Below are 17421 nucleotides of genomic sequence, written 5' to 3' on the forward strand. Positions count from 1 at the left end.
TTCCCTCCTCCCTTCCTTCTCTTATTTTCTCTCTCTTGCTGTCTGTCTTTCTCTCTCTCACTTTCTTTCATTCATTCTTTTCTTTTCTCTTCTACTCAACGACCTAGCTAACTAACTTTGGTATAACAATGGAATTAACTCCCACTTTCTACTACATCTGACCAGTAGGTGGCAGTAAATCAAAGCCTTTACCTTGGGTGAGCGGTGTAGGCACGCTAATTTGGACTCCATCAAGACTGCAGAGGTGACCACAAGGATCCAGGGTCACCACTCCTCCTGACAAACCATTGGTAAAAGCAAATAAGGTACAAGTCTGAACGTTTTCATTTTAAACATTCTACAACATAAAAAAAGGCATCCTTTTGGTTTTTTTGATTATCAATCCAGGTGGCTCTCAATACTTACACCTTAATTTATTGCTAACAATAATCAAAATGAATGGTACAAAATAATAATAATAATTTCAACACTACACCAACCTTCATTGATGATACAACAGTGCTCTGCCTCGATTCCTGGCCCCTGGATCGTAATATCTTGGGGAACTGGAGCATCTTCTCGCCCTATGCGGGTCACACCTGCATGGTAAAGAAGTCTATACATAAATGTGGATAAAAATTCAAGCAGGACATGCAATAAAACAAGCTGCACTATAAAGTTAGACATGTTAATCTGCAAATCTGTAAAGTAAATACTACATATTTAACTTATAATTTTGAAATAAAAAGTGTTGGCCTATAATTAAAAGGGGAGTCACATAACTAATGATTTTAACAGGTTATTCTTCTTCCGTCTCACTGTGGAGAAAAACCAGACCCAGAGTTCCCCTGAAGGGCTTGTTCACATTGTTGGCATTCCTCAGTAAAATAGGGGCACAGCAAAAAGGATGTGGCACTGGTCATCCAACACACAAGAAAATAATTAAATGTAAAGCTAAGTAAAGTAAATGTTCTTCTTAATGAGTATTATAGACTTGTTTAAATTATACATGTTATAGTCCAGCTTTTACTCCACTGTGTGGAGTCATCAAACTGTGCAGAATGAGTCATGACAGCTGTTTGGGTTGTTGGATTAGTATAATTTTTGAGTGTTTGACTGCGGACACTTTGGTTTTGCAAAAGCCAAAAGTGGGACAAATCTTTTTGCCAATGAAAATAAATAAAAATAACCAGGGATGTGACTGTAGTGACTTAAATAAGTATGGGTTTAAACGGTTCCCTGTGACCTCATCTGGGCAGTGTAGATACCCATCACAGAAACTTTCTGAGTGGAAAAAATTAATTCTAAATTTTGTTTCTTGGTCATCTTGAAAGATTTTGATGAGGTTTGACCTAATTTGGTACTTTATAAGGACAGTTAAATGATAATTAATAGCAGTAATTAAAAGGGTTTCACATTAACCATGTGGCTGTAAGGAGTGAGGGTGACATTAGTTCTGCTTAAGTGTAGAAATTGATGAGAACAGTCCAGGATGTGTCAAAAAAACAAACAAACAAACAACATGAAAAAAACAAACAAACAAACAAACAACATGCAACTTACCCTCTTTGAGTGGAAGCACGGTGATGGCCACACTCAGTCTCCCACTGCCCAGGCTGACCAAATGAGGAGTAGCTGTTTGGACCTTCAAGCCTTTCCCTGTGTCTATCAGGTCCAGAGGGCTCTTTGATTCAACGGGACACATCTGATCTGACTCTGGTTGGAACATCATCTCAGGGTCCTGCAATACAAAAGACGAAGGAAAAGGAGCGAATCAGGAAAACGTCATGTTCAGTGTAGTAGCAGTTACTGTGCACTCATACATATGGAACACATGTAGGGAAGCATAATGTACACATCTGCACCGATGTTTATGTACCCACAGCTACATCAAGTTATACTTATAAAAACTGCATGGCATGGTCCCACATGAAAGGAAGTCTTCGTGTGAAAGTCGTCCAAGTGGAAAAAAAAAACAACTTCAGAAGAAAAAATAGAAACACTTGCTTTTGGGAGAAGCTCTTGGTGTACATGTGTTTCTTATAGATTATTAAATGAATCAATGCTGATTCGTTCTCTTTCTTTGGCACATTCTGTACTCATTAACATTAAAAACTCTAATAAAGATATACAGCACGTATTAAGTCTTTACTTATGTAACGTTTCACTGGATGGATAATGACCAATTAATAATATATCAGGGTCCACCTATAGGTCAAAGGTACAAAAAATCTTTGCATATCTAAAAATGTTGCCATTTAGTTATAATATCTTAGGTTTTCCCCACAAAAAACGACAAGATAAAAGACTGACTTATCCTAATACAGCACTGCAGTTATGTAACAGAAAGACAACGGCAACACGGAAAAACGGAAACAGCTCAAAATTAAATTCAACAAAATAAATACTAACACTGTGGTGTGTTTGTGTAAACACACTCAAATCCAAAGACCAGGACAATCCCCTGTCTCACCCTGCAATTCCGACAGCCAAAAACAGCCTGGCTAGCTTCTATTTGCGTGTGTATAAACAGCCAACTGGAGGAGTTAAATGCTTCTCACCAAAGCACAGATGATTGTAGCGTACAGGAAACCACCCAAACCACATCTCTGTAGGCACCTTCTATCTTCCCTTTCCTCACATTCTCTCCCTTTCCCTTGTCATCCTCCCTGTACGCGTAGTTTCTAATTTCAAAAATGTGTTTTCTTTTCCCTGTAGCAGGAGTGTTTAGGAGGTTCTGCTTGTCTCGTCCTTCCCTATCATCCAACATTCTCAGTGTCACAGCATTCCACTTTCCCCCCAAATCACCAGTGAGGAAGCTCAAATTAAAGTCAGTGCCGTACCACTTCCTTTAATTCAATGCCAGCTTCCTTTCTGAGCTCACTTCCTTTGTTACTTCGACACCCTTCTTGCCTCCTAACACACTCACCCTCTCCATTACACACACGCAGACACACACTAATATCTGCTAAAAAACACAAAGCTTACATGACTCACACATCAGCTCTTTTTCTTATCTGGTGGAGATAAGAAGCCCCCACATTCCACCAAGTCTTTTTTTCCAACACTGGTGTAGACAAAGCAAACACACATGTATAATGACAACATCAGCTAGAGAAGCAGTGCAAGGGCCAGATGGGAAATGCAGGTCAATGACAGATCTTGGACTTTAAGGAAAACATTTTTTTGAGATAGTGACAGGCCTTTTTTTTAACCTATTACAGTCTCCTTTTCACATTCCTTGACATTTCTTGAATGGTCCTTCATACAACAGTCCCTCCTGATTGTGTCTCTGTCTTTCTCCAGGAGAGCTGAATTGGGCAGGTCAGGACAAGCCTCTGGCCCTGCTTCGCTAGAGTAAAAACAGAGCACTGGAGTGAGTCAACCTCATATCTACTGTAGGTTCCCAGATCCCTTATCTAAGTTGACTTCATGTTTGGTGATTAGACTTCAGATTAAGGTAGGTCTTATTCCAGCTGTGGAATCCTTAAAACTGCTTTAATCTCCAAGTCTAAACACTAAGCAGTGCTTTAGGGGTCGCAGTGTTAGCCTCAAATTTGTATCTAAATAAAAATGAAAAAGCACATGATGATCCACAACAAACAGAATCAGTGATTTTAAAATGATAGTTAAGTTAATAATCACATGATTTGTTGACTGAAATCACATTACAGACACATGGTAATTATCGAATTTCCAGTGTTTCATAAGAATAGCGTTGTTTTTTTGTATGCTTTTCAGATGTTTTCGTGCTTAACTTAATTTTGACCAGACCTGACCGGTGTTATGAATAAATGTAAATCAAAAGCATCATGTTTCAGTTTTTTTTTTAAACTGACAAACAAAATGTGCGGAAAACTTTTACACAACTTACAAATTATCCTGACACTACAAAATTAAACTCAGACAGAGATGAATACAATGGTCTTTTGAGTCACTGCAGTCACTGAGCGGTGCTGGGAAACAGAAAAGCAGTCATGGCTATTCATTTTAGGGTAAAATTAAAATTCTAAGATCACCAATTGAATCTGGATCATGACAAAATTCATATTTGATCAAGAAAACAAATATGAATCAGATCTAAATCATACAAGAAAAAGAAGTCTGCATAGTTTTTCAAAATAAATGTCTTGAGTGAAGTAACAACAACAACAACAACAACAACCAATGGTGGAATATTGTCAAATAGTTATTCAGCTTAGTCCTAAGTCTGGGTCATCTTATCATGCCCTTTAAATCCCAAAGACCAGTTAAAACAACTTTGTAAATACAGAACAGTTTTAAAATCCCAAGGACTCCTGCAGGGACAGTGAATGCACCCACACACTCTCTTTGATCCCATCTGGGGAACAGCTGAGTCTCCCCAAAATGCCATGTTTACCCAGACACAGAGGAGGGGAGAAATTTGGAATAATAAAAAAGGGAAAGTAATGAAAGGCAGAGAAAGGAATAAAACCAAGAGGAGATTCCAGGCCGTTTCATCCTAAACCTTTTTGTCCCAACAGGCTTCTCCCTTCATTTTTTCGTGCACTCCCACCTCGCTTCTGTATTTCCTCTCCATCTGTTTGTCTTTTCCACTGTGTCACTCACCTTCCACTTTCTTAGTTTCTCTCTGACAATTGTTTTAAGACATATTCAGTTTGAATGATTCAGCGCTGACTAATATGAAACAGATAAACAATCACTATTGTCTTCTTCTTCTTCCCCTTTCTTCTTTTACATGGCAGATGTCTGATGTTGACCATCTGCTTCTTCAGAGCAGGCGTCATATGGCGGCTCTATTGAAGTTTCATGTGCTGGACCATAGCATGAAGGTGTTTCTACAGAGCACAGGTAGATCTTAAAGAGGATGGACATAAACATCAGCTCCTGATTTGCTGGGATAAATCATCTGCAGTTGATGTATGGACTCTGGGAATTTCTGTTTTAACTTACAATCAGTGGCTGTGAATGTTCATTATTCAAAAAAGATTCCTTCCGATTGCTTATAAAGTACATTGCCAGAAAAGTTATTTTGACCCATGGACTTTTTTTTTTTTTCGTCAAAAGACCTGGAGCTGAATTTCTTCCATCTGTCAGATTGTATATACCAGATGAGGGAAACCATCTGAGATGTTATCAGTGAAAGGTGCTGAAGACAGTAACTGTGACCATATAGGGCACCTACGTGTATATACAGTATAACACATCAGATAACACTAATGCCGTGGCCCTATCTTTGAATTCACAGAGCCATGTTGTATGGATTACAGAAAGATTATATCTGTCCCTAAAAACCAGGAGTGTAAGATGTAATTATAAATCCTACAAATACATAATAAATATGATATTGTTTTCCACATTTATGGTGATATTGTCGAAATGCCTTAGGGTCAGCAAAAATAATAATTCCCCATAGTTTCTCATCAAAGTGGACAGACATCATCTCCCAAGTTGACAAAAACCTAAAATAATATTTTTAAAAATATTTTTAAAATATATATCTAATTTTTTTAACAATATTTTGGGTGGTGTACCTATGGTGCTACAATGTGTTTTCCCCCCCCAAAAATTTGAATAGACAGATTTCCTGTTATCATATGATCTCCCCACTTATCTCTGTCTCTGTCTCTTCTCTGATAATAAGCCAGCACATGTTGTTCTGTCTTGATGTCTTTTTCTCCATCCCTCTGTTTCTTCTCCTCCCCTTACATTCCACTGTCACCCCTTCCTCCTCCCACCTGACAAAGCAAGTATTGTATCACAAACGCTCTATACTATGGAGTGCTCTCAGTGGCCCTCTTATGAAGCCATTCACAGGACTAAACAGGGTCAGTCCTAATTCTTTCTCTTCACAACACTCAGTACTGCACTTTGTTTATATTAGGTAAAATACTTCTCCACCACAACCCGTGTGACTGTCAGGCACTTTTTATTTGCACATCTGGATTTTGGATTTTTGGTTCTCTCAAACTGTATAGGGTTGAATAGGGACATCTGAAGGTGGCCAGTTCAGGTCGATGTTTATGTGAATTGCTAACATTGAGGCTCTGGCTGTAATTATGTGTGCGTGTGCCTGTAGATTTCAGAGAGATGTTTACTTCAAACTTCGACCTTGTGCCTCTGGGAAACAACCAATATCCACACGTATTGTTAAAACCGAACTCTCTCACTCTTATCTGTCCTGTAGCAAAAGCCAGGATCCCTGCAGGAAACAGAGTCTGCTGTTGTTCAATGTGACCCAGAGGTAAATGGAAATTTATCTTGAAAGTTTGATGAATTTGTGTTCATACAATTCATACTGCTGACATGCACCGTACATGGTGGGGGGGTGGCGGCTAGTGTCTGACTTATTCTGACACAAGGATGTCAAACTCATTTACAGCGATTACATTTCTGACAGTAACATCGTCAGCACTATTGCACTTTTCAACACAACACAGAGACATCCATGATTGCACATCAGATAAGAAATTGATTGAAGTGCTGTTGAAACTGTATGTATATTTTGATGCATAACAAATACCAGATGTTTGTGGTATGAGTTCATGGTTAATGAAAACACTTATGTGCTGAGCTGATACTGCTGATATGAAGAGCAGGTTAAAAGCGACGCAGCACAGCAACAGAATACATACTGTATGGATATACGCTACAGCAATCAATACCGCTGTCTGTTACTCTTAAATCTGAGAAGTTACACAAGGCACCAGATCGTATGTGACTCCCAGAGCTCATCCAGTGAATCATCTGAGTAATAGTGTATGAGGGAAATCCTATTCTTGCGTGAACTGTTGTTCATCAGAATATTTCTTTTCCACTGGCAAATATGAAACATTGTTTTGACATCACTAACAGAGTGAATAGTTAAGGATCTTTATGGAGCTTTTACCATTAGTTCTTAACTGTGAATTCCAGTCTGTCATGTAATAAAAGAGAAAATCAGAGTTGCTTCATTCCATGCCTAGATATAGATATAAAATCAGCTGATCATAAATATTAAGATAACTTCCTTCTTGGTGTATAACTCAAAGAGAACATTTGATGAGACAGAAGTATAAGATCCAGACCAAGAAGCCACGTTGGTCAAATATTCAAACTTTTTAAGGCAGGCTCACCATTATTGAAGCAGGACTGACCACCTCTGTCATGATTCCTAGATCCAGGATTGTGTCCCCAGAACAGATCCTGTCCCCTCTCCCTGTCTGTGATCACAGTCTCCGTCCTGAAAGCAGAAGCATACTTTCTCTGAGTGGAATCTGTCTGCGTCTATGGAAGGCGACCTGTACTTTCCTGAGACTCTGGCAAGTGTACACAAAAACACACACACACACACTCTCTCTAACACACACACAAAAAAACACACAAAAAAAGCCCTCGGCTGCAGCCAAGTGCGACGTGTAGAGGAATGCAACTACAGCTGGAAAGTTGAGCAGGAGAGGGAACAGGGGGGGGAGTCTCTCTCTCTCTCTTGCTTGCCCTCTCTCACTCTCTAGCTTGCCCTCTCTCTCACACCCACCACAGTGTGCAGGTGGTGCAGGTGTTAACAAACCACCTACACTTGACCTCCTATTCTCCCCGGTTCAAAGAGAAGATGCTTGAGGCTGTCATTAAAGGGGAGGATTGGGGCTGAATAGAGGACAATAAAATGGACAATAATGACAGAGGGACAGAGTCAGAGAAAGAGAGGACTGCTGAACTTGACAACAGCTAATGGTAATACGGCAGGTTTTAGATTCTCTTAGATCCAGGGCCAATCAATCCAATCAAAATATTTATAATAAAAATTGAATTACTTTCAAAAGTCTTATGTCTCTAAATTGACCTTAGTCACAACCAGTCCTCAGTTACATTTCTTCTTCTGCTTTTGTTTTTTTAAATTGTATAGTTTCCTGTCTTTCTTTTTTTTTGCTTCCTACTTTTTGTGTCTCTTGCAGGATCATCACTTCCTGCGTTTCTTTCCTCTGTAAATCCCTGCTCCGTGTCTCACCTTCGTCCCATTGTCTCCCCACCCCTCTGTGTCTTTTGTGTCTTTCCAGTCCATAATGTCAGTTTATTTTAATCTGTTAGACGATGAAAACCAGACAGTTAGTTTTGTGAAGAATATTGCACCGGTCATGTGATTCCAAACCGATCTGACATTTGAATCTGCCCACTCTCCAATACAAAGTGAATGCTGACTCTGACACTCGACTGAGATCTGACACTAATCACAACTAATTATTGGATAAATAAGCTGTTTTAGAAAAAGCAAAGGAAGTCATTAATATGTTGAAACTCATATCCTCATTTCATCACACACAGCTTTCATGTCCTTATCTCACAGGAGCAGGTGTCGCATAGTGACCGCACCTTTGACAAGAATGCATACTTCTCCAGAAAAATGTCCACTTCAGGAGCTACGTTTATGGCTCTGTAGCCTAGTAGACAGGTGGAGGTATGTGAACAGTGCATTCACTCACTTATGTTTTACAGCTTAGCATGCAAAGAGTCAAAGATAGCTAAGGCCGTTTCAAGAGCACACCAAGGAAAAGCATTGATAAGTCATGGTCCAATCATTAAGTCGCTGTCTGTCATTGGATTAACAAGGATTAAGACACTTCTACAGCTTCAGTTAATAACAATATTTAAAAAATATTAAGGAAGTCAGGGGAAGTCTGTGCAAAACACAAAGGACAGAAACATGAATGAATGTACCTGACTTTCAGGCTGCACATATCATTTGGCTGGAACTCCTCTGTGATGAATTGAAAGATAATGGAACAATGTTCTTTGATACACGAGTCCAGATTTCCACTTGTTTTTTAGAACGGCTTATATAATACTTGCCACTAGGCTTTAGAACTAGTATGATGGGGAATTTGCAAATATTCAGAGGTACCATTGATACAGACGGTCATTTTAGAGAAACATGATGATTACATCCTTCCCAAGACTTTTGACAAGACAATAACAGAGGCGTTTGATGCACGTATTTTCCCACAATCTCTGTAAAGTTACGCATTACCAACCAATTGAATGGAAACACACAGTAACATTACATGACATCATCTGTAAGACGGCCTTTCCTAGATATGCAGACAAAATTATATGCCATCTTTGCCAACATGTGTATGGTTACAGTGTTTTTACCTGTAACTCTATTCTGAAGTTGGGCACATCACCTGGAAAATCTCTGCGGCATGTACAATCACGTACCATCTCCAGACATCAGGCAGGCATGCAAGCCCTGCTTTATGAAAATGTGGGCTGCGTGATTAGGCAGAGGTTTGTGCATTTTTATTTTTTATCCAAAGGTTCTAACTGTAGAATTATAGGCTAGGGCAGGGATTCCCAAAGTGTGGTGCCAGCTCCCACTGGAAATTATGCAAATAAAAAATGTATAAATAAATGGGTCAAATTTAAAGTAAAAAGCTGACATTTCAATTAATAAAAATGTATGTGTGTGTGCTGAGCATTTGAGCATGACTAAACATGCTTCCTTTATGAAAATGCTTGATGATTTTCTTTTTCCCCCAAAGGAGGAACTGAGGGTGCGTCAACCTGGTGGAGATACAAAATAGTACAGACGGGAAGGAAAATGCATTCATAACCCTAACCATGCAGCATTTACACAGATTACAACGAATCTCTGCATGCATATGCAATCAGCATGAATCGTAGTAAACAGTATAAAAATAAAAAATAACAAAATAGACAGTTAATAGTGCATTTTGTGCTGCTCCTTTTATCTTGATAGTTTCCATGGCACGTGATAAACTCTGAACTGCAGAGTCACACCAACCAACACAGAAAACAGATACTCAACTTATTTACATTTAAACACCAGCATGTCAGCACTTTGTCCAGTGAAGGTCTCGCCTCAACTCTAACAGATGCAGTTTTTGGAGATGTCAGTCCTAAAATGGAAGGATAATAAGGTTATCAAGAGAAATCCACTGTACCTTTCTGTTGTCCAGTGCTTCCAGGAGCTTTTAAGCCATTATGCCTCCATGGATGCCTGCTAGCACGAGAGCTGGTAAGCTTTCCCAGTGACATCATCCCAGAGCCTGTGGGTTTCAGAGAGCCGCTGGATGCCTGACAGCATTCCTGAGTCAATTCCATGGGTCCCATGTGATCCCGAGAGGCCTCAGTGTGAGACATATAGCTGTTTGGACTGGGATTCTACCTTTAGATTGGAATTTTCATAAAACATAATTGTTTAATCTTGGAGAAATTCTGTACTGCTCAATTAGCATTTTTGTGCTAACTTGAATTCTGGACAAATTCAGTTATCTTCTGATATCGTCAGACAGCTTATCTAATTTGGTGGTAATCCTTTATTGCATCACTGATGTTGGCCTTTGCGTGGGCACAGCAATTTGAGCTATTCACTAAATGTGTTAATAACAGATAATTGGATGAAATGTACCCAGTTGCTCCAGGGTAATCTGTGGTGCAGTGTTTTCCACGTGTTTTATCAAGTCCTTCACTTTCTTTGTCCTCACTGTCTGAGGCGGCAGTCACTGATTCTGGTTCGTTGACTACCGACTTGGCTGGATATGCTGTGTGGAGTCCACACCAAAAGCTGGTGCTCAGTCCATGCCTATCACCTTTGGTGTGAATGCCTCATGAAGGCCGTAGCAAAGACACTGGCTTCAAAAGGTTTTCCAACTCTTCATTTTGTGGCTGATTTTTTTTTCACCCACATCCTAAAAACTGTAGAAAAGTCAACAAAGCTTTCTGAGGTGCTCTGTTGACTCTGCAAACACAGGCAGTGGGTGGGTTCAAACAGTTTCGAGTAGGGGTTTATAAACACTCCATGGTCTTCTGCGTATTCTCTTATTTATACGTAGACTTAAGCTTAAGTCTTTGTCTCAGAAATAAATCGAGGATCAAACAAAAAGTTGAGAGTGAGTTTGACTTACTTTTAACAGTGACAATTTATTTAACAGAAATGTGGAAAGCTGCAGTCAGCCAAACAGAACCCACAGAACAGTGAACAGGCTGACAGCACATTCAGCTCCAAGAGAAACTGCCCAGTACCTGGAGCCAGTTTGTAGGCAGTGCCAAGATGCAGCTCATTACACCAGTATAGACTCAGAAGTCACAGAGACCCCTAGGGTTCAGGAGGCGACACTAGTGTATAAGGATGTCTACATACAAAAAATTACATTTCATAGGTTTAGAATAATCCACATACAAGTATTTTAGTCAGCCGTCCTCTTCTTTATGTACGTCAGCTATCCAACCTGCTCTGCTTTGTTTGTACAGCCACCCACAGAAACAAAAACAAATTTGCAGGACTGGTTTGCTATGCAAACCATGATCAAGCTTCTACTACAGAAAACAACAGGTGACTTTTTTTTTCTGGTCAGGTGACTTTTTTTTATGTTGCAGACATTTTCTAATAAGGTTAAAAAAATAATATTTGTTTTATCTGGAAACCTTTAGGCATTTAAAAGGCAAAAACCTGGTGTCAAATTAAAATGGTAGTAAAGTGACGTCAACACTGTCTAGTAAATATTCACATTCTGCACTTCAGACATGCAATAATATCTTTATAGGCCAGACTTTCAATCAATCTTGTTTTACTGCTGCAGTGAAGTTAACCATCATTTGTGTAAGGCCGAAAACCAAACCACATTTAATTTGTGACGAAACCCAGTAAAGCCTTTCCTGATTTATGGTGAGAAGCCATTCTGTCTTTGCTGTTTGCTGTAACCGGAGGATGTCACGGGGAGGGGCCTGGGGCATCGGGGTTGGGGCACGCTGAGGTCAAGACCTGTTTAGTTAGTTGCTATAGAGACTATACTGCAACGTTTACATTTGTAATTGTGCTGCCCAGAAGGGAATAGTAATGTTGGAAAAAAAAGACTGTCTATGGAATATACAATATATTAAATTGGAAATATCAGACTGTCTTATTTTCCCTTGAAAATTCAAGTTATAAAGTAAAAGGAAGAGTAAGAGGATCCGTTTTTTTTTCTCAGATGACCAGTGCTCCTTACACTCCTCACATAAAAATCACAAGATTAAAAAAAACAATCTGTTCACCCACAGTTTCCTGTGTACTTATCAAATGTTTCTACGTTGTGTTAAATCACTGTCTCTCTCCCTCTCTCTTCTTCTTTTCCCCTTGTTTGACCACTGGAATGCAGGTTAACTGTCACTACACCCACGTCCATGTCACACATAGTAATCACTGCACCCAGAGGGAACGCACACTGACACACAAACATCTCTGACTACAATACTTCGGCCTGCCTCTTCCACCACTGCCCTTCCTCTATAACGTGTACAGTTTGTATAATCTGTTCTATGAAGCCTGCAGCCAGTGATCATGCACCATTTAGATTTCTGCAGAAATCCTGTAAACATTCACATTTATAGGTGTGTTTAATGTATATGTGGAGCCAGGTTTTATGAGACTTGTGGCGCAAGTCCTGCACGTGTTTGGCTTTTCCTGCCACAGTCACGCCAGAAGTGTTGGCACAGTGGGCTTGTTTTAATGCATAATTCAGCTTTGAATAGCAACACAAGTCCCAACAAATGCCACAACTTCCACTTTAGTAGAAGAACGTCTGCAGTTAAAAATCCAAGGGTGTTCCTGAGGAGAGTGGTCACAGTAATTATTACTGTGATTGAAGTGAAATGTAAACAAGCTGGATTTGTGAATATACTTCAATTCACTTTAATACTGTAATAGTATTAAGTTGTGAACACTGTGTAATGATGCCCTCCAAATAATGTTTTAAATCTTCATGTCTTTCATCAGGCCTGTTGATCACACATTATACTTTCTAGTGAAACTAGTCATGTGTTATTAATTCCCATGTATTTAGCAATCAAGCGTTCGACCCCAAACACACTGTCCAGCTAAGACGTCAGTCTTTCAGGCTTCTTTGTGTCATCTTGCCCGGTTTTCCGTTTCTGACAACAGCAGGTTGTTGAGTCTGATGACAATGTTGGCAAAGTCAGTGAGTTCCACAAAGTCAGAGGTGATGATGTTGATCCCGTCCACCCCTGGCCTCTGAGTCTCTACCCAGGACATGATGGTGGGAAGGTTCCTAGAGCCAGAGAAATGATTCATCAGTTCATAGGAGACGGATGTGTGTGAACAGAACAAACTGTACTCCACCATGATTCATCCACCCAGACTTTTGTTTTACACTAAATCTAATGATTTCCTTACTGGCAGCTCTATGAAATACCCTGGGGAGAACTGACTATTTTAAAGTTAGGCTGAAATGAGAGCAACATATTTTAATGGAGATTTATGTGTGTTTAACAAAACTGCACACATCATTAGGGACAAAATGAAAGACGTCTGTCAGTGATGGACAGTTAAGAGACTGCCTACAAATCGAGCCTCAACTATCTACATACACACAGACTATGCAATACTTGACTGCGGCACTTCTGACACCCTTGAATGCACAGCTATGCTTCAGTCACAAGAAGAACAAAAGCAGGAAGTCACAGTGTTTATCCAGCGGCGATAAACAATCCCACTTCCTCGGAAGTGCAAAATCAGGCCACCAACCATCTCGCCACAGTGCCCAGTCAGTTTTATATCCATGCATTGGTGTCTGCTTCTCTTGGATTTACAGCCATGGTGATTGGCTGCTAGGCACGTCGGGATTTCCTCACACATTCCTCTTGGAATTAAAACACCTCCTAACTGGAGACAACATGCTTTGTGGTAAATAATCGATCTGATGTTACTACAATACTACTACAATACACCAGTGCTCAATCCTTCTAGGAGTCTGGTGCCTGTTTTTCCCTTTTCAAGGCACAAGAGAAGCAAGCTCCTTGTTAGAGGATTGCTGCCCTCTTCTGGCCACAGTTTCAACAAATGGAAATTTGATATGAAATAACAGCAAAAAATGAGTCAATGTGGAACTTTAGACAAGACCTGATTGGATCAACATAAAGATTGGGTTAATGTTACAACGGAAACACATATGGACAGAAAAACAGATGATTCATTCCCATGGAATGTGGTGAGAACTGTCGTAAGACGCTCCAATGAAAACAAAGCCTGAACTCTCAAGTCTGAAAAGATGTCACTTTATTTTTAAAACTTATTGAAATACTCAACAAACACATTTCACTACTCCTACAATGGCATTGTGTTTACCTCACTGAAGTCACATTTGTGTTCCAACACACAAAGATCTGCTGCCACTGACCTCTCCACCAGGTAGTTACGTAGACCCCAGAGCAGGCCTTTGGCCACAGTGTTGACCCTGGGTGTCAAAATGGCCTGGGACACATGAAAGGAACCCTGCTTCTCTCGTTTCTTAAGTGTAGATTGCAAGAACTAGAGACAAGGACGGTGCATGACAGAAACATCAAGTTAATATTTGTAACGATATTGCAATAAAATAGGCGTAAGACAATGACTGGTTGCACAGAAACATGATAAGAGTACACAGGAAAACACAGAGACGAAGTTCACGTGCAATTCCTAGAACTCTGACAACAGCTAATATAAGAGTGATTTTTGGTTATGTTATTTTTACTGTATTAACTGGTATTTTATGTCAGAACCAATACATTTTGGGAAGCTTTAACCCTAAGTGTTTTTAGAAAACCTTTGTTGTTGTAATTTTTTTTCCCAATGTTTGCTGACCTGTATGAGCTTGTTGGGTTCAGTGGTGTTTGCCCACGGAGCAGGGATCTTGTGGCCAGGCCACAGAGCTGGGTTGCCACAACCTGAGGGATGATGGTAGAACACAATAACCTGTGGAGGACAAAAACAATGAGAAAATCACTCTCACACTCAGAAAAAAGACACTGTCTTGCAAAAAATAAGCCGACATTCATATGGAAAATTTTACTATAAGTTAATAATCAATTAAACAAATCCGGTGATATAAAGTACAACATGGCTACATTTGCATTTGTTTGAAACTCATCTACAAAAAAAAAAAAAAAAAAAAAAAAAATAAACACTTCGATTCAGCAGTTTGAGAGGAGTGTGAGAGTGAGGAGGGTTAGCGAGTCCATTCTGGTGACAGACTGAGAGTGAAGGGTGAAGAATGTGACCTCTGTGACTGCAAATCTCTTTTACTTCTTTTATTCTAAGACTTCCTTCTCACTTCTCCTTTCCTGCCACCAAAGCCAGTCACAGATAAAAGTTGTAGAAACCTACTATTTTACGTAGAAAAATTCTACACACAGCACACATTATACATTATATGTATACATTTGGCACATACATATTATTAGTATGGACTAAATGGTCATATACATACTAATAAATTATTTTTTTACATCAGTGTCTGCCACCATTTTTCTTGCACTCACCTGGTTTTTCTTCTCCCACATGTAATCCAGAGTAATGCTCTCCACCATGCAGTTTTTACAGAGCTTGTTGCCAAACACGTCCTGGAGCATTCTGATGAGGTACACGTGATGCTCTGTGCCCATGGAGTAGTAATGGTTGAAGTCCAGAAACACGACCTGAAGGCACCAACGTCAGACTTACTCACAACAAGTTCCAGCAGAGCTTAGATCAATGAAAATATATTTCACCTCTTTCCTGTGTCCTTCCAGGAAGGAGTTGATTTCTTTTAGACCATCTCTCACCTTGATGAAAATATGGAGTAACATTTAGGGATCAGTCACATGACACGAATTGTTACGATTAGTTGTTTAAATGCCTATTAGACTAAAATATTTGTACTGCATTTTAGAGTAAGTCATCATTTGTGTAAAAAAGGTACAGTTTCTATTTCATTGAAATAAATACATAAATAAATAAATAACAGCCAGCAGTGCTTCTAATGACCAATCAGATCTGATGCTTTTAGTGCACACATACTGTATGTCAGAATGACCATTTAAGAGCAAGGATTTGACATTAAAAAAAAATAAAAACACAACCTTTGAACCCCACTTCGAGCCACTCACAAAAACAAATATAATTGACATCAGATGTGAACAGAGCAGAGACAACATGACCTTTCCAAAACAGCAACAGTGTACGGCACATCCTCTGCTCACCTTATGTCCAAAGAGTCCATGAATGAAGTAAATCTCAGTCCCTGGTTCCCCTGGTTTTGAGGAAACACGCAGGTCAAAGTAGCGAATTCCTGCATCCAGCTGCTCCTTAAATGTCAGATTCTGTCAAACACAGGCCACATTATCACATGATAATCAGGTGGACCTGAAGAACTGCCCATCTCTGACACAGTGGCTGTACCTGAGTCATTGACCACTTCACCATGACTTTCTTGGCCACCATGCTGAACATAGTGGCCAGGTATTTGACATAGACTTTTTGATCTGGACCCACTGGAGCACGGACATCCACCCAGAAGGTGAAGGAATCATGGGATCCTAAAGATAAAGATAGTTGAAATTAGGGGGAAAAATTAGGTAGCAGGTAATGTGACAGGAAAAAACAATACTACAATTTAGGGTTAGTTTGTCTCAAACTGTGACTCAATAACAAGAAACACAAACAATTTGAATTCCATTCAGGGACATAGCCATCTCCCTTATCTAATCAATAACCAGTTATTGCCAACTCTCGGCCTCATCTGATCCTTAACAAAGGTTAATAAACAAGGTCATGTAAGGTTGAGAAAAATAAGAGCACTTTCATTCAATAGGCTCAGACAGTGTCTGTCAGGACAAAAAATATTTTTAGTTTTTGTTCTGAATAATAATAATTACAGTCTATTTACAAAATAATTTGGAAGTCATTTGGAAGAGAGCAAAATATGACAAAAACGTAAACAAGACCCATTTTCCAAACAACAATCAAAGGTAATATAGTACTAAATATTGTAACCAGGTGTAAAAACTATATTTAACTTATATAAAAGCTAATTTCCTAAGCTGGACTTCGAATCCTGCTGCCATAGGCTTACACACTCATGCGTAAAGTTGTCTTTACGCACGGGCTCACCTGGCACCGCGAGCTGTTTCAAGGGTAGAGCACTGAGTTTGGAGGGGAGCGAACCCATCCAGTCAGCGTTGATGGTTCCGAGTCCTGCAGGTCGCGTCTTCATGTCAGAGTCAGTCCGTCAACAAATCTCAGGAAACTGCTCTCCGGGATAAAAACACTGTTCGTGGGAGATCCCCGTGCAGTCCCAGTATGTAAAAACAACCAAAGAGCATCCTGGGATACTTCATTACTTCTACATCATCTAAACGTGGTCTAATTCACTGACCCCACTCTAACGACGACCCATTAAATCCGCCGTATGACGCCGCTGTGCGTCGTTTTTTCTTCGGAGGAGACTAGTTAACGACTTGGATAATCCTCTTACAGGCAAATCCCACCTGGGTTCTGCTCCTGCTTTTTGCCTTAACCATAACTTGGTGTGTGTGTGTGTGCGCGCGCGTGCAAAACCACAACGCACCCACAAACACTAAGCGCACACAAAGGTTACACTGCGGTATATTTAATTGGCTGGATGGACGGAGCATCCAGGGAAATAAACGCAGCATGTTAGGAACAGG

The 17421-nt window shown here is 39.8% G+C and overlaps 2 protein-coding genes across 8 annotated transcripts in view; both read right to left on the minus strand.

The window, feature by feature from the left end:
• Nucleotides 1–7304, minus strand: part of phldb2b (pleckstrin homology-like domain, family B, member 2b) — a 32128-nt gene extending 24824 nt beyond the window's left edge. For 5 of the 6 annotated variants that reach the window (XM_025054516.1, XM_008307532.3, XM_008307534.3 and 2 more), the window contains exons 1-4: nucleotides 7077–7304; nucleotides 1543–1720; nucleotides 480–578; nucleotides 193–276 (exon numbers count right to left, since the gene is read on the minus strand). In XM_025054516.1, the coding sequence (XP_024910284.1) occupies nucleotides 193–276; nucleotides 480–578; nucleotides 1543–1720; nucleotides 7077–7109 (394 nt within the window). In that variant the 5' untranslated portion in view covers nucleotides 7110–7304. Of the gene's footprint in view, nucleotides 1–192; nucleotides 277–479; nucleotides 579–1542; nucleotides 1721–2540; nucleotides 2983–7076 lie in introns of those variants that run through there. The other variant, XM_025054514.1, reaches the window with a different exon arrangement.
• A 3557-nt stretch (nucleotides 7305–10861) lies between these two features.
• plcxd2 (phosphatidylinositol-specific phospholipase C, X domain containing 2) lies at nucleotides 10862–17376 on the minus strand. Of its 2 annotated transcripts, none has more exons than XM_008307548.2 (8): nucleotides 16865–17376; nucleotides 16154–16290; nucleotides 15955–16074; nucleotides 15484–15537; nucleotides 15256–15411; nucleotides 14579–14689; nucleotides 14136–14266; nucleotides 10862–13007 (listed from the first exon to the last, which is right to left on the minus strand). In XM_008307548.2, exons 1-8 carry the CDS (start codon nucleotides 16965–16967, stop codon nucleotides 12848–12850), a joined length of 972 nt encoding a protein of 323 aa, XP_008305770.1. In that variant the 5' UTR covers nucleotides 16968–17376; the 3' UTR covers nucleotides 10862–12847. The 2 variants fall into 2 exon arrangements, with proteins under 2 accessions (XP_008305770.1, XP_024910289.1); XM_025054521.1 differs by having other exon boundaries at nucleotides 14084–14266; nucleotides 16865–17375.
• Nucleotides 17377–17421: the final 45 nt, after the last annotated feature.

This window comes from Cynoglossus semilaevis, chromosome 3 (genome assembly GCF_000523025.1).
Source record: "Cynoglossus semilaevis isolate Cse_v1.0 chromosome 3, Cse_v1.0, whole genome shotgun sequence".
Classification (NCBI taxonomy): Eukaryota; Metazoa; Chordata; class Actinopteri; order Pleuronectiformes; family Cynoglossidae; genus Cynoglossus; species Cynoglossus semilaevis.

Excerpts from the sequence above, each read along its gene's own strand:
- plcxd2 (XM_008307548.2), bottom strand. The coding sequence starts at position 16,967 with ATGAAGACGCGACCTGCAGGACTCGGAACCATCAACGCTGACTGGATG. Across the intron at positions 16,075-16,153 it reads TGAAGTGGTCAATGACTCAG|AATCTGACATTTAAGGAGCA; the intron begins GTACAGCCACTG and ends TGTGTTTGACAG. Across the intron at positions 15,538-15,954 it reads ATGGACTCTTTGGACATAAG|GTGAGAGATGGTCTAAAAGA; the intron begins GTGAGCAGAGGA and ends ATTTTCATCAAG.